Source organism: Eutrema salsugineum, unplaced genomic scaffold (genome assembly GCF_000478725.1).
Source record: "Eutrema salsugineum unplaced genomic scaffold, Eutsalg1_0 scaffold_14, whole genome shotgun sequence".
Taxonomy (NCBI): domain Eukaryota; kingdom Viridiplantae; phylum Streptophyta; class Magnoliopsida; order Brassicales; family Brassicaceae; genus Eutrema; species Eutrema salsugineum.
This window is the reverse complement of record NW_006256877.1, coordinates 6,764,117-6,779,407: the sequence shown is the minus strand read 5'-3', so window position 1 is coordinate 6,779,407 and position 15,291 is coordinate 6,764,117. Positions and strand designations below refer to the sequence as shown.

The 15,291-nt window shown below is 34.9% G+C and overlaps 2 protein-coding genes across 3 annotated transcripts; one reads left to right on the top strand and one right to left on the bottom strand.

Moving 5' to 3' along the window:
* Nucleotides 1-624: 624 nt before the first annotated feature.
* Nucleotides 625-7,780, bottom strand: LOC18022805 (potassium channel GORK). Of its 2 annotated transcripts, XM_006405808.2 has the most exons (12): nucleotides 7,265-7,780; nucleotides 4,369-4,593; nucleotides 4,204-4,267; nucleotides 3,085-3,424; nucleotides 2,697-2,992; nucleotides 2,431-2,610; nucleotides 2,133-2,354; nucleotides 1,855-2,043; nucleotides 1,687-1,762; nucleotides 1,308-1,602; nucleotides 1,105-1,226; nucleotides 625-1,032 (listed from the first exon to the last, which is right to left on the bottom strand). In XM_006405808.2, the coding sequence occupies exons 1-12, from the start codon at nucleotides 7,447-7,449 to the stop codon at nucleotides 770-772; spliced, it is 2,457 nt and encodes an 818-aa protein (XP_006405871.1). In that variant the 5' UTR covers nucleotides 7,450-7,780; the 3' UTR covers nucleotides 625-769. The 2 variants fall into 2 exon arrangements, with proteins under 2 accessions (XP_006405871.1, XP_024014683.1); XM_024158915.1 differs by lacking the exon at nucleotides 7,265-7,780 and having other exon boundaries at nucleotides 4,358-4,464.
* Nucleotides 7,781-12,459: 4,679 nt separating this feature from the next.
* Nucleotides 12,460-14,988, top strand: LOC112088445 (meiosis-specific protein ASY2-like). The gene is made up of 4 exons (XM_024158726.1): nucleotides 12,460-13,332; nucleotides 13,394-13,779; nucleotides 14,115-14,202; nucleotides 14,278-14,988. Exons 1-4 carry the CDS (start codon nucleotides 12,460-12,462, stop codon nucleotides 14,986-14,988), a joined length of 2,058 nt encoding a protein of 685 aa, XP_024014494.1.
* The last annotated feature ends 303 nt before the right edge of the window (nucleotides 14,989-15,291 follow it).

Sequence of the window (15,291 nt, the reverse complement as noted above, 5' to 3'; positions counted from 1 at the left end):
CAAAACGGCAAAACAAAAAATTACAAGATGACTATCATATGTTAGTTAAATATATTTAATCTTCGTAAAAGACAAATTAGTGTTCAACTAAGTATACAAACATTGAACGATAAAACATTGGAATCTTGGGGGCTAAGCCAATTCATTCGTGATTCTTGGTGACTAAGTCTCTTCCCATTATAAACCCACTTTTCTTCTCTTCACTTTTCATCTTCATCTCATCCACTTTTCTCTCGCAGCTCTCCAAATACTTTTTTTTTTGCATATCACAAAATATATCAAGATAACTTTATATCTATACATCCTTAAATTAATGGATCAAGTGAAATCCAATTTCTGTTCGCATATTATTATTCCTCTTTTTGGATGTGTCATGGACGTTATTTTTCAACTTTTTACTTCTTCCAAAACATCCGATTCTAGTGACGCAGGCAAAGAAATTGGTGATACCGCAAAGGCTGGAAGTATGGCAGCTCAGAAACACTTCAGACAACAACAATGTATTAAGCTTTGTTAATACAGTCTTAAACTAGTGGTAGTCTTATCCATGTTCAAATTTTTACTAAACGTATATTTAATATGGTAAAATAGGTTTATATATATATATATGAAGTACATTTCTCCTTTGTAATAGATAGAATCAGTATAATCTACAATGTATATATCCATTGTGTTGCGTCAAAAAGCTCTATAAGAACAATATAAACTCAAATGACTCATGTGTAGGAAATGATCGAAAGAATCAAATGATATGGAGTTGGTTCAATCACTATGTTTGATCAGTAGTATCACTGGTCAAATACAGTTTCTGTCCATCACTGATCATATCTATGTCTGTGATACGACCTTCGTCTTCTGATAATATTACAAAGGATGCTTCATCCGATAGCTCAAGCTCTTGCGCAGCGTTTACCACGAGTTTCTGAAGATCGCTTGGGATCCAAAGCACAACTCCATGCTTTCTACGCTCGTCTTCCGCCTCGCGTGGGTGGAATGGGAACACCGTGCATTTTCGTCTCTTGATCCTCTCCTCTGCTTTTCAACATATGTATCAAAAGATCCATTTTTTTGAGTTTTATTGTCTAAAGGAAAGCATTTGAGTACCTTGTAGTTCATGAGAGCTTGATGGGTAGATAGACAACTGTGCGGTTTTTGCATCTTCGATTAACTTAATCAGTTTCTTGTTTCCACACATTCTGGCTTCGTCAAGCGGAGAATTTCCCCACCTTCAAATACAAGATTCATGAAGTTATTTAAAGCTTAGGGTTTTGATGATTGAATGATTCATTCCAACATGATTATTTTACCGGTCTTTAGCGACAACGCTAGCTCCAGCTTCAACTAGCATCTTAGCCATCAAGTATAATCCTTCAGAGGCAGCGACATGAAGTGGGGTTCTATGGTCATAATCTTTAGTGTTAGGGTCCATACCGCTTGAGAGCAATCTCTTAACAAAATCAGAGTCGCTTTTCACAACTGCCGTGCATAGGAAGTTTCCTGAATCTTCTAGGTCAAAGGAGGCTCCTTCTTTGACAAGAACACTAATCACTCTGTCTTGTCCAGTTTTCACAGCCTCTAACAATGGCGTGTTACCAAATTTATCTGCGCAAATTTATGAGCAAAGCGTTAAGCATACAACAATGTAACCTTTCCCATTATATTCGATATCAAATTTCCATTTTTTACCTTTTAGATTGATATGAACACCTTCTTGAATAAGATACGATGTGATGTCTTCATATCCCCTAGATGCTGCAAGATGCTGCATATGAAGAAGACATATCAATTACAGGTTCAAAAAGATTAATATTTCGTGGAGCAAAAGCGAGATTGAAGATAAGCGAAAAAACGTACAAGTGGTGATCTTCCATCGTAATCAGTTTTGTTAGGATCGGCTCCTGCTTGGATTAAGTTTTTAAGCTGGTAAATATCTCCCTGGAAAGCTGCACTGTTTACTTTCAATGCAAGTTCTGCTTCTTGTTTCCCAATGTGAATCATAATGTCTGACTCTAGCTTCTTTATCCTCTCATTTGATTCCTTCCCCTGCCAAAAACAGCGATCAAGTTGCAAGATTTTCTCAATATACATGATCCAAGTTCAATGAAATAAAAAGGGTTTTAAAGAGAGTATACCTCCATAAGATTGTTCAAGATTTTGCGTCCGTCTTGGAAATAAATCTCGAGTATGTTCGAGAAAGAGTCTTTATCGAGGCGTAAAAGATGACATAGTTCACAAACCCTAACTGTGAAAGGCTGAGAGATGTTGCAAATGATGGAGATATCTCCAAAAGAAGTGTGAGGCCCAAGAAACGTCACACTCTCTTCTGATCCATCTGTTCTTGTAACAAGAGCCTCCTATAAAAAGCCATAAAAGTGAGACATATAAAAGAGACAAAGACACAAACACAAAACACAACGAGATCTTACTTACAAGTAAACCTTCACAGACGAAATATAAATGATCCACGACGTTTCCTTGCTCTGTGATTACTTCTCCTGGAAGAAAATACTCTTCATGGAGCCTTATAACTATCTGATTTATAAACTCCGATGAGCAGCCTTTAAAGAGAGGGATTTTCTCAATATAAGGCAAATACAACAACTGCGCAATCTGCAAAGGAAATAGAAAAAGCATCCATTGATGAATTTTACTACTATACTACTAGCAAATGATTAGCAAATCAATTATTAGCGTACCTTGGCACGGATCGAAGCAGGGATGTCTTGAAGCATGACAGTATCTGTGTAGTTACTGTCGTACTGCAATCTCACGTGACGCGTAATCTGGCCACGAAGGTCTCTCCCAAGTTTCTTTCGGTTCATGAAACTTATGAGGTCATTCATTTTATCTCTAAACCTCTCTGTGTTTGATCCTTTCACAATCAAAGCAGTGATGTTACCGATCAGGTACGCACCGAGAACCATATCAAAAGAAACATATATCATTACGAATATCATCTCCCTCTGATTCACCGCGTGTATGTCTCCATAACCTTAAGCCAAGAAAAACAAAAACAAGAAACCTATAAAGATCTTAATGATCATAACTAATCAAAATGATCATTAGAATTTTGCTCTGTTTTACCGACAGTGGCCATAGTGACAATGGCGAAGTAGAGAGACGTGATGTAACGTTTCCAGATATCGATTTGTCGGAAATTCTCGTAGCTATAGTCTCCTAGCTTTAAGCTACCGATCCAAGTGTAACCCTCGTTTTCAGGAGGAAGAGTGGTGGCCAAGTAATAGAAGATGCAAGCAGCAGTGTGAGTACAGTAAACTTCGACGAAGACGAGCTTCAAGATTCTTGTGAAGAGATAGTTGATTCTTGTGTCTTTCTCAAGCCTTTGGAAAAACTCGATCACTTTGCGCACACGAAACAGTCTTATCCACAATATGTATCTAACCAGCTCGTGTTTCCCTGATGCCTGCAAGAAAAATAGTTTCAAAATTATATAGGTGGGCGTATAAACCAAACTTAACCGAATCTAAACCGAACTGTTTAAATCACAATGTGTTAACAACGCAATTGGTTACCATTTAGAAATCAAAAAGTAAGTGTTTTTTGTGTAACCAAACTGAATAAACCGAAATTCATATGATTTTATTTTTCTTTCAAATATATGAAATCACATTAAATCAATATACTTATTTAAATATTTTTTGAGACTGAAACAATTATTTTGTTTATTTTTTATAGTTTATTATTACATTGAAATCGATTTTAACAAGTTGAACAGTTCATTTGAATTTATATATTTGTAAAAATATACGTAGCCGGTAGCCATCTTATACAGATGTAGTTAGATAAATACTTATTTTGTCTATTCTTTAAAACTACTTTGACCTAAACATTCCCTAACCAAATTAACCAAAATTGCAGTAAAAACCGAACCAAACCATACAATATACAAATGATTTTAACTTTCTATAAGTCCAATATAAACAAACCTAATAATTAAAGATCGAAGAAGACGCTAACCAAACCAGACGAAATACAAATGGTTTCTATTTGCTTTCAGTTTTTATAAACCTGATAAATATGAACCTAACCAAACAAAGATTGAGTCAAAACAAACCAAACCAAAACCAATAAAAATAAGTTTCTACAAAACCATTAAAATTTAAAACCGAATAACAAAAACCATAAATATACTTTTTTTCTTGAAGATTTGAGAAAGGCTAGCTAGAAAGCAAAAAGTAATACCTTGTAGATAAGATCCCACGGGAAGCAACTGACAAAATCCAAGAAGAAATGCGACTTCAAGTACCTAAGAAAATGATGCGAAAAGACAAAATTTCATCAGTTAAAAGCTATATATATAAAGCATAAATAGAGAAATGCTTGTAAATGTCCATACATATAACTGACCGGAGAGCAATATGTGCTGGTTTATAGTCAGTCTTGTATGTCTGGCTATCACGGAAAGCGACGAAAAATTGAAGAACAATATCGACCAAAAATGCGATCTGACCAACGATGTCAAGTATAAAGAGATTCTCAGGCAGACCACGGAAGAAACCAAACTCCATGGGAGTGAACAAAGAGGAGTATATTGCCCACACCAATATAAACAGTTCCCATGCCTTGTACCACCTGCTCGTTTTTACCACACTTTTTATTAATATCATGTCTCTAATCCAAGGATTTCTGAAAAATGTAATCTTGATCTATATACCTCACATCAAATAAGTAATGTATCTAAACGCAATATTTATCGAAACTCCAAATGAAGATATATTATTAAATGCAAGCACCAATGTTTAAATTTTTAATTTGTTAATTAGATCGAGGTAGCTGGACTAGTAGTTTGCCTTACCAATTTGACAATTTTTTTTATTGGTTTTGACTGGTAATCCCCTATTATTTTATAGTTAAAATCACAAAAGCAGTTATAATTAGGTGTTATCGAAAAGAGTATTTTTATTTATTGTATATTTTTATTACATTTTTAATGATAAATTAGATTCTAATCTCGTGTGTCCGCACGGAAATTTTTTTTTTAAATATAATTTGTATTTATTTTTTTATTTAAATATAAGTTGTTTTTATTATTTATTTATTTTTTTAAATCAAAAATATTCATTTTTCAATTTTTCAAATATGAAAAATAATGAGAATAAAATGTGTTAAACTTTTCATCAATTTATCAACATTTTGTTATCATGTTTTAATTTTAAATAGTATAGATTTGTATATTTGTAGAATAAGAATATGAGTTAATTAAATATATTTCGATCTAATGTTAATTATAAACTTTGTTATTATGTGATTTTAATTATGTAAATTTAATTATGTAATTTTTATGTGAATTTACATATAAATAATTTATATCTATAATTTGGCTAATCTATCTGTTTAGTTGCCTTAAATCATTTTTTAAATTTAAAAGTACAATTTAAATTTAAAATTTAAAATTAAATTTAACCTATATTTAAAGAATTCTAAAGTAACTAAAATTATTACCTAAATTTTTGTAATAAAAATTAATTATAAATTTTTTTAAATTTTAAATTAAATTAAATCTAAATTTTGTAATTAAATATAATTATTAAAAATCTAGAATAATTTGAAATTTTATTTAAATATGACTATAGTTCAAGAAATTTAAAAATATTTAAATTAATAACTAATTTTCGAAATTAAATATCAATATAAAATAATTTTTTAAAATTACTTATCATTTATATTTAAGGAGAATCTAAAAATATCTAAACTAATCCTAATTTTCGTAATTAAATATAAATATAAAATAAAATAATTTTTAAAAAAATATGAAAGTGTTTGAAAACAAGCACTAAATATACTTCTGTTTTAATATAATAGATATATTATATTTGCTAATTCTTTTTATATTCTAATTCGATATTTTGAGAAATGCCTGAAAACAGCGTAAAAATGAAAATTTGTTCTAAACAAAAATTCCTAAAATAACACAAATTATTGTGTGAAAATATTCTTTTATCCTAAAGAATTACAGGCAAAATTGAAGAATTATGTTTGGGTTTTTTTTTTCAGTTTAGAATTTCTCTATTAGAAAAACGTTTTAAGTCATTATTAAAAAAAATAATGGTGCTATATTTCGAAAAAAGCTTAGAATAAATAAAATTTTTGAAAATTGCACTTATCGATCGAACTTATAAATTTCAATTTAGTAGACTGGTAACATACTAACATTTTTTGTTTTTTTATGTCGTAACATTCTTAGTTTTTTAGTAGAAGTTTGACATTTTAAACTAATTTTATAATAATGCTTTTTTTATTAAGGTTACAGGTGGATGAACGCCCACGTGTGCCCTCTGGCTACGGCACAATTGGCGGAACATTAATAATTTGATCTCCAATACATCTATATAACTAGTAAAACATTTCTCTAAATTACTATTAAAAAAACCAACAAGTGTCGTAAAAAAAAAAACACAAGTATAGACATTTATGGGACTATGGGAGTGTACCAGCATTTCCTCTAGTGGATTCAAGCTGTTTAACGTAAGGCTTATATTTAAAGAAAAAAAAATCGATGTTATCTAGAATTTGTACCAATCCCATTTTAAAGTTACCACTTGGTCGTTCGTAAATAAAGCAAAATGCTTTGATCTACATGAGGTTTCAAAGACAAAAACACAAGAATACGAGTCTTCCAAAAAAAAAACTAATATTAGGTGCCCCACCAAAAACAAATTAGTGATCATATCTATAACAATCACCTAATTGGCATCTAATGATCTAATCACTTTCGAATTATGTGCTAAGATTATTCCTTGATAAACATTTTTGAAAATACATATTCTCTATTTTTCCTGCATAATTAATTTAATGTGAATTTTATGTCCTTCTTTATTTGTTTGTTTAAATAAAATAAGAATTATTATTTATAAAACGAAATTAATATGTGTGAAAAAAACTCAACATACATCCATTTGATTATTTTTTTTTTGTTAAAGGGCCTAACATAAATTCATTTGATACGGAAGGAGTTTTTTATTTTTAAAAAAATCCCAAATCTTGTAAAACAAATTTTCATATTTTAAATAGACAGGCAAATATTATGATGTTTTTTTCCTAACAGCTAAAACGAGTAAGCTTTGTTTTTTTTTGGATTAAAAAAAAAGATATTTTCTAGATTTCAATTTTCAAGTAAAGAAGACAAAAAACAAATTCTACGTTATTATCATCCAATAAAAACTCAATAAAACTGACTAAAATCACATTTCGAAAAAGAAACAATTAAAAACAAATTACTTATTTAGAGAGAAGAAGAGAGAACCTGTTTTTGGGATGAATGATGAATCGATGGCCTTTTGAACCATCGGATTCAATTTGCTGATGCTCGGAGGAATCTAGCCACCGAAACGACTCGGCCAAGCTCAATTTACCTCTTCTCGATGAAACGTCGTCGTTTAAATCATCTTCCTCGGCTACACTCTCTTGCCGTCGCCGGAGACGCCCCATCAATCCGTGAATCGATCCAATTTTCTCAATCGAATCCAAATCTCCGGCGATCTCTCTGGGGAAAAGTCGAATCGAATCTCGAATCCGAAACCGGAAACTTCGATCCAATCCCTTTTTTGGAAAGTTTAAAAGCTCGATAAGACTTTTCCGGGGAAAAAGGCGGGAAGATCACGAGAGCTGTTGGTGCCTTTCTATTTTCTTCTTCTTTTGTGTTTTTATTTGTGTTTCGTCTTCTTCGTGTGTTGTTTCTGGTCACGTTGAAGATATGATTGATTTTTTCGGGAAGAGCGTTGGAGAAACTGAGGTTTTTATTTCTTGGGTTTGGACTCTATTTATTGAATCATAGCTGTATTATTGAAAGATAAAGTCTTGTCTAGGATTATCAAATTTATGCTAGAATTTTAAAAATTTATTAAATTATAGATATATTACTGTCCATAAATTAATATTAATTCATTTATAGAGATATTTCTTTTTAATTTATAGTTTTCAAAAAATTTGTTATATTAGGGAATGTGTAAAAATGTTATACATAAATTTGAAATTATGGCTAATAATTTCAGATATCGTAATTCAAAGGTGATAAATATCTTTAATGTTGATGTTGAAGTTAGAAATGATATTATGTATTAGAAATCAATCATCACGTCTAGAACTCTTTGCAAGTTGTTGATGTAAGGTTAAAATTTAAATGAAAGAGAAGTTAAGGTTCTTCAAGAAAAAGAAAGCTAAACTAAAGTAACAACATCCATACTGAGATTCCATCTCAAATTTATTAAGTAATTAGATTTAAGTAACGAATTAGAATAATTTTCAATTATCATGTCTGCCAGTAATGTCTAAGATAATATATAAAAGTAAGTGTAAGTTTTCGTTTGGTCAATTCAAAGCTCGGGTTAATAATAATAGTGAACTTCTTCTTTTTTTTATAAGAATAATGGTGATACTTACACGTAAAACCTAAACAAATGGGGCAAATTATAAATTGCAACTAATCCTTCTATACGTGTTTGAAACCATGTGCAGCATAGGTATTTGATAATCCCTTTTCTGATAGAAAATACAAAGTCTTAAACAGACGACGTTGAGATGTTAAACAGTCATCAGTTTCGAGCGATTTTTTATTTTCTTTCACCTAAAATACAGTATTTAAATGGACGACTTTGACAACAATGAAAATATAGACGACGTTGAGATTTAAATCAGTTTATGATCTTTGAACGAATTTCTTTTTGGAAATTGGTAGAAGTTTTAATTAACAAGAAATACTTAATTGACAACCGTTTTTCAAAATTAGTTTTTGGCTTGATCCATGAGGACCATGACTTGTAATGTTATGGAAACAAAATTTACGTTGAAACACCTTCACTTTAAGACTGAAGTGAAAAAACTTGCTTGTAACCTACAAACTTGATTACACTGTTGCACACCTTTAACTTGTAAGGTTATATATGTTTGTTGATGATTTTATTAGTCATCACTCAGAAGTCAGAAGGCGCATAGAGGTTTCTGGTGAACTTTGTGCAAAGAAAAAAGCGTGGGACGGGTTATGGATCGACCAAACTCGAAAACTAGGGGTTACTCAAAAATATCCATGTGGTTATGATGTTAAATCAAATATGTACCTTCATAAATTGACTATTAATATATACAAAATTTGAGAAAAAAATAGTGATACCATTCGATCTATTTAGATTAGTTCGGATAGAGCAACGTGTATTCGAATTTTGACACCATGTTTTTTTTTTTGCAATACCATGTTAATATGTTAAATATATGTGTTTATCATGGCTTTCCAACTCAATTGGTAAGAATTAGACTGATAACTACATCTGTTTTCTAAAACAGCACGTAGTCTACTAGCTACATCATAACATAGAATAGGGTTGGTATTCTAGTTTACGGTTTGGTGTAGTAAAACTTCTATACTATAAAAAATAAGTGATGTAAAACACCTTTTTTTTTTGGTAAAACACCACTTTCAAAATTACTTATTTAAATAATGCAAAATTCTTTTACATCAGTTTGATGTAAAACTGATGTAAATATAAAAAATAAGTGATGTAAAACACTCTTTTATTTGTAGTAACTATTAAAAAGAAAGCATTTTTAGTTTTTGCATCCAAACACTCTTATTTTCTTTAAAACAAATCTGTTTGAAAACTGTTTTAATAGAAATTTAGTTTTTTTATCGAATATAAATATATAAAAATAAATTAATTTCAAATTTACGATAATATATAATTATGGATATAATATCTTTAGAAAATCTTTATATTAGGCTATTTTGTGGATATTTGCACTTCAAAAAGTCAATTTAGTAAAACATTTATAAAGTATTGTATTTAATTTTTGTTAAACAGATAATTCTGAAAATTCAAATTTAATTTAGATTAGTTTGAATTTTTGATTATAAGTTAAATTAATTATCAAGTTATCCAAAAAAGGGTTAGATTAATTATCAAAATCATTATTATATCTTACAAAAATAATAAACCAGATATTAATTTATATTTAATTCAAATATTTAAATTAAAATGATATTACAGAGATACTAAACAATATGGTATTGTATATTTTTTATCATGATCAATCAGTCTAAAATCTTATTATACATAGGAGAATGTTTCAAAGTTGTTAATTCGCATGATCGCGACACGTGTTAAGTTCATCGATCAGATTTTGACACATATTTAATAAATTTCTAATATTAAATATTGATATATGTTTAATAAATCTCTAATTATATTTAACACATAATATATTAACAATAAAAGTAAACTTTATATTGATTTATAATCCCAAAAGATAAAAGAAAAAAAAATAGTTATGTTTAGATTACGAAAATTAAACAAAACTACAAATAAAAACAAAAGTTTTTTAAAAAAGGAATAACCGTTTAAAAAAAGTAGACAAATCCATATTTTAGATTAGAAAAAGAATAAGCCCAAAATTATGGGCTTTTGTAATATTTCAGAACCTGTGTACATATGAATGATATGGTCACATATCATTATTTCGATATTTCGTTTTAAAAGTTTTGTTTTCATATATGTTCTTGATTCTCTACCACTATTCTCTCTATTTTAAATGTTCGAATTGTATATATGGTCTTTTAACTATGTCACAACTCACCCAAAAAAAAAAAAAAACTATGTCACAACTCACCACTAATTTTATACATGGTTTCTTCTCAGACCTTTCAAGTATTGATTTTGTTATAAAAAATTTCGAATTTATCGTTATTATAAGCCCAAAATAATGGGCCTCATACTATTTCAAAGCTTGTGTATATGAATGATATTGTCATAGACATAAATAATTAGAGTTATGGGGTTTGTAGACCACAATATGGCAGATCAATGAGATCATTATAATGTCGTCTTATTCCTTGCAGTTCTAGAACATATCTTACAAATCACATCCTTGTAAGAAAGAGGTACATATTTTTTTCAATTGCATTTTTTAGTCTTGTTTTGATCTGCCTAAAAACTGCGTTGAAAAACGGAGAAACCTGGACTATAAAAGCTGCTTTGTCTCTCTTTTAACGCTGCTTTAGAATCCAGAGAACTGGCAACTGCTAATTATTGTTGGCTAGAGACTGGTTTTGATCACCATTAACACTGCTTTAAGAAATGAAGACCTAGCAACCATTGATTCTTGCTGGATAGAGGTTGTTTTTGGTCTGTTCAAGACACTGGCGTGAGGCAGAGGTAGAGGCTGTTTAGTCTCTAGATTTTCTGAATCTTGCTTTGATCTGCATTAAAATTGCGTTAGAAAACAGAGAACGGACAGACTCTGAAACCCGGAAGATAAATGCTCTTTTGTCTCTGTTTTAACGTTGCATTAGAATCCAGAGAATGATATTGTCCTAGACATAAATAATTAGAGTTATGGGGTTTGTAGACCACAATATGGCAGATCAATGAGATCATTATAATGTCGTCTTATTCCTTGCAGTTCTAGAAAATATCTTACAAATCACATCCTTGTAAGAAAGAGGTACATATTTTTTCCAATTTGTGGTATTGTATCCGCACACGAGGTTATTTAGGTAAATGTATCTAGGTGGAGCTCGGAGATTCTTGTTCGAATAGAGGTGAGATCGATATGATGATTTCGAGGTGGTATCACGAGGTTAAGTAAACGAGGTAAGAGTTGAAGATTTTAAGTATCAAGTGTTTTAGTCTCAATTTTAGATTACGGATCCCGTAATAAATGAAGTTACAGGGCTATTTATAGTGTTGAGATTAGGTTACATCTCGGTCAGACTAGCTTGGGCGGCCGGGTAGATAGAGCTGACCGACCGTCAAACGGAACGTCGTGCTGGCGAGCCGTCCCATCTATGTCGAGGTGGTGAGCCGTCCCATCTGTGTCGAGGTGGCTAGCTACTCCTTCGATACGAAAATGTCATCCCCCAAAAACGACCTCATTTAAATCTTTGTGAATGGGCTTGTCGATCCTTGACCTTATTGGACTTGATCAAAATTACAAAAAGGGGGCTGTGCTCAGCCCACCTACAACAATTGTCGCCCCCCCAGTCCGTTGATGGAGATGTTACTTCGATATTCAACGCATCGAGCTGGAGGACTTTCATCTCCTTGGACCTCGATATCGATGTCGGGTCTTCGGAGTCGAGGTGATACTTGGGAAGCGATGAATCGCAAAAAGCAACGGTCGTCTTGGGCAGCGAAGAGTCGCGAGAAATAACAGTCGTCTTGGGCAGCGAAGAGTCGCGAGTGGAAGCGTGATTTTCGGGAAGCGCGTGGAATCCGCCATTAAATAAAGTGCTGGGAAGCGTCCGGATCATGATTACTTTCCTCGGTAACTGCTGTTTTCTCTTCCTTATATATTCTGCTCTCCTCCTCTTCTTCTCATTTTCTTCTCCGTTTACAAAGGTAATTCTGCTCTCCCTTCTCTCTAGAATTCCTTTCTCTCTCTAGAATTCCTTTCTCTCTCTAGAACTCGTCCTTTTGTTATTTTGTTTTTCTTGTTATCCGACATCGAGTAATGTCTTTGGGGGGTCAGCGTATTGAGTCGAGCTTAGAGTCTGGGTCCGCGTCGGACCAAGAGGTTTCTGTGAACAACAGCTCCTCTCCTGAGGCGCAGTCGAGGTCCGAAAGTCGATCGGACCGTGAAGAATCGCCACTTGTGGAATTGGCTGATCGACTTCGACCTGATGGTGCCTCCTCACAACGCGAGGCCTCAAATCTTCAAGTGGTCGAAATTGACGAAGATTCTCGTGAAGGAGATGCTGTTGAGCAAGCTGAAGACGAGATCGATAAGGAAGATAACGAGGAGGAAGGCGAGCAAACCAAACCTCGAAAGAAGGGTTCCAAACGAAAGGGGAACATCAAGAATCGATTAGTGGACATTCGATCTCGAATGACACCGGAGCGCCTCGAAGAAATGCGGGCGCTTTACGGCTTTCACTGCGAGCTCAGATCGCCAGGTCCTGATGACCGTCCATGGCTAGCCCCGGTCGGCTGGGTCACGTTGTACGAGGCCTCGTTCAGCATGCGTCATCTTTGGGTTCCGTTGCCGAGGCTGCTGACGGATTACGCAGACTGGCGATGCATCGCTCTCTCGCAGATTCTTCCGGCAGGAATACGGTATATGGTCGCGGCTCTCCTGTTTGGGAGCGAGGTCGGGGTTAGCGTCGACTGGCGCTTCTTCGAAGAGATGACCACTGTCCAGAGGAATAACTCGATCCCGGGCACTTACACCATTAAAGCCGGAAAAAACTGTTCTCTTATTTACCCCGTGAATAGGACATCGAACTGGGAGGCGTCTTTCTTTTACGCCAAGGTCGATGAGTCGTTAGTCGTTGACACGGCTAGAAATTTTAGGAACGAATGGAGCCAGAGAATTGGTAGATCGCTTGTTTGATCGACTGTCAATTTTTCCTTTTATATCTTACTTACACCTCGACTTTTCTTTGCAGATCGAAACGTTAACCTCGACGCTTATCCGGAAGATTACTTCGAGAATCTTCAAAAGCTCAGATCCGTTGGCATTCAGAGGTGGCCTGACATTCATCGTCGGAGAGTCGAGGCTGCCATCAATCGCATCACAAACGGTAAGTTCGACTCCGATTCAAGTTAACGCGCCCAGCCTCGCCGCACGTCTAAAGGACAAAAAGAGCGAGAGTAAGGATCGGGGTCCTACTGCTTCTCGGCCTGTACGCTCGGATCCAGTGCCGTCCCAAGAAGAGGTTGAGGTCGATCCTCAACGCGTTGCCGAGGTCGAGGTCGAAGCTCAGAGTGCTGAAGACCAAGTGGAAGCTCGGCAACCGGATGATGAAGCCGATGAAGCCACACAGTCGGCGAGGTGCGAGGAGAAGAAGCAAAAGAAGAGGAAGCGCGAGGAGAAGAAACAGAAGAAGGAGGAGGTCGAAGATGCTCGCCGTGCCCAAAAGAAGGAAGAAGCCGAGGCTGCTCGTCTCGCCGAGAAGAAGGAGGTCGCCGAGGCTAAGGCGAAAGGGAAAAAGAAGAAAACTTCTGGGGATGGCGATGATGGCGGTCAAATTGGAGCGGAGGCTGCGAACAAACGGCCTAGGGTCGATCCACCTGGTAACGACAAGGCCAAAGAGATCGACTGGAGCTTTTCGTTCGAGTACCCCGAGTCGAACGAACCGTTTGTCAACAATGTTGACAAATGCGCAGAGCTGTTCGGGATGATAAGGGGCTCTACCTCCGAGGTCCCCCTGGAACCGATGGGGCTTTCAAAGACATGGCGAGCTTCGCCTTCAAGGTATGTCTGGAATCTTCACTTTACGTTTTAATCTATGAGCTCGACTGATTTATATTTTTTTGTTTTTATTTTCAGTTCATCGCGAGCTGCAACTGCGCGCGGGGTCAGTACATGCGCTGGCTCCGGAATGGTGCCGCTCGGTTAAAAGATGCCCAGGCTGCTGGTGAAAAGGCGGGGAAAGAGCGTGACGCCGCCATCGAGGAGCGAAGGGTCGCCGAGGACAATTGGCAGACCATGAAGAGGAAGGCGGAGCAGCTCGATGTAGGGGTTAAAGAGCTAACTGACAAGATTGAGGCGATGAAGCAAGAGAACCTCGATTTAGTGAATAACCTGCAGATCATCAATGAGGCCAAGATCCAGGTCGAGAAGTGGATCGCCACTGAGGTCGTCCGGGCACAGCGACAAGCTGATGAGAGGATCGAGGCGGAGACGACCCGAATTTGGGCGGATGCCGAGGCGAAGTATTCCGGTCGCATCGATCGGCTGAGGATTTGGGTTGCTCAACAGGAGGCGATCGAGAAGGATAAGCTCGATCTGGTTCAAGCTCGAGGTACATTGGAATGCCTTGATCTCTTGAAGGAGCAAGAGATGTCTGAGGCAGAGTTGAGAGCCGAGCTGGAATCGTCGAAGCGCGATTGCGAACAGAAGCTCGAGAACCTCAGCTTCACAGATCTTGAGGAAGGCGACTTGCCTCCGCCTTACCCTGAAACTCCAGATGGTGGTTCGGATCGAGATGATGCCGAAGACGAAGAGAACCACGAGGGCGGCAATGAGCCTGAAGAATAGATCTTGCCTTTTGACTTTTTTCTTTTTTTTTTATTTTGCCTCGTTTGTAATGACCCGACCTATCTTTATTAATGAATGCTCTTTTTCCGAAGTATCAGCTCGCGATTTGAATTATAAAGAGAGAATAAATACGAGGTATACTTAAGAAAAACAAAACGACTAATGCGGATATCCTCATCTTAATAATGAAGTATTAGCTCGCAATTTAAATGACAATAGATTCGAGATGAAATGCTTGACACGAGGTAAATCTTGCCTAATTAAACAAAACCTAATTAAACAAAACCTGCGAATTGTAGGCGC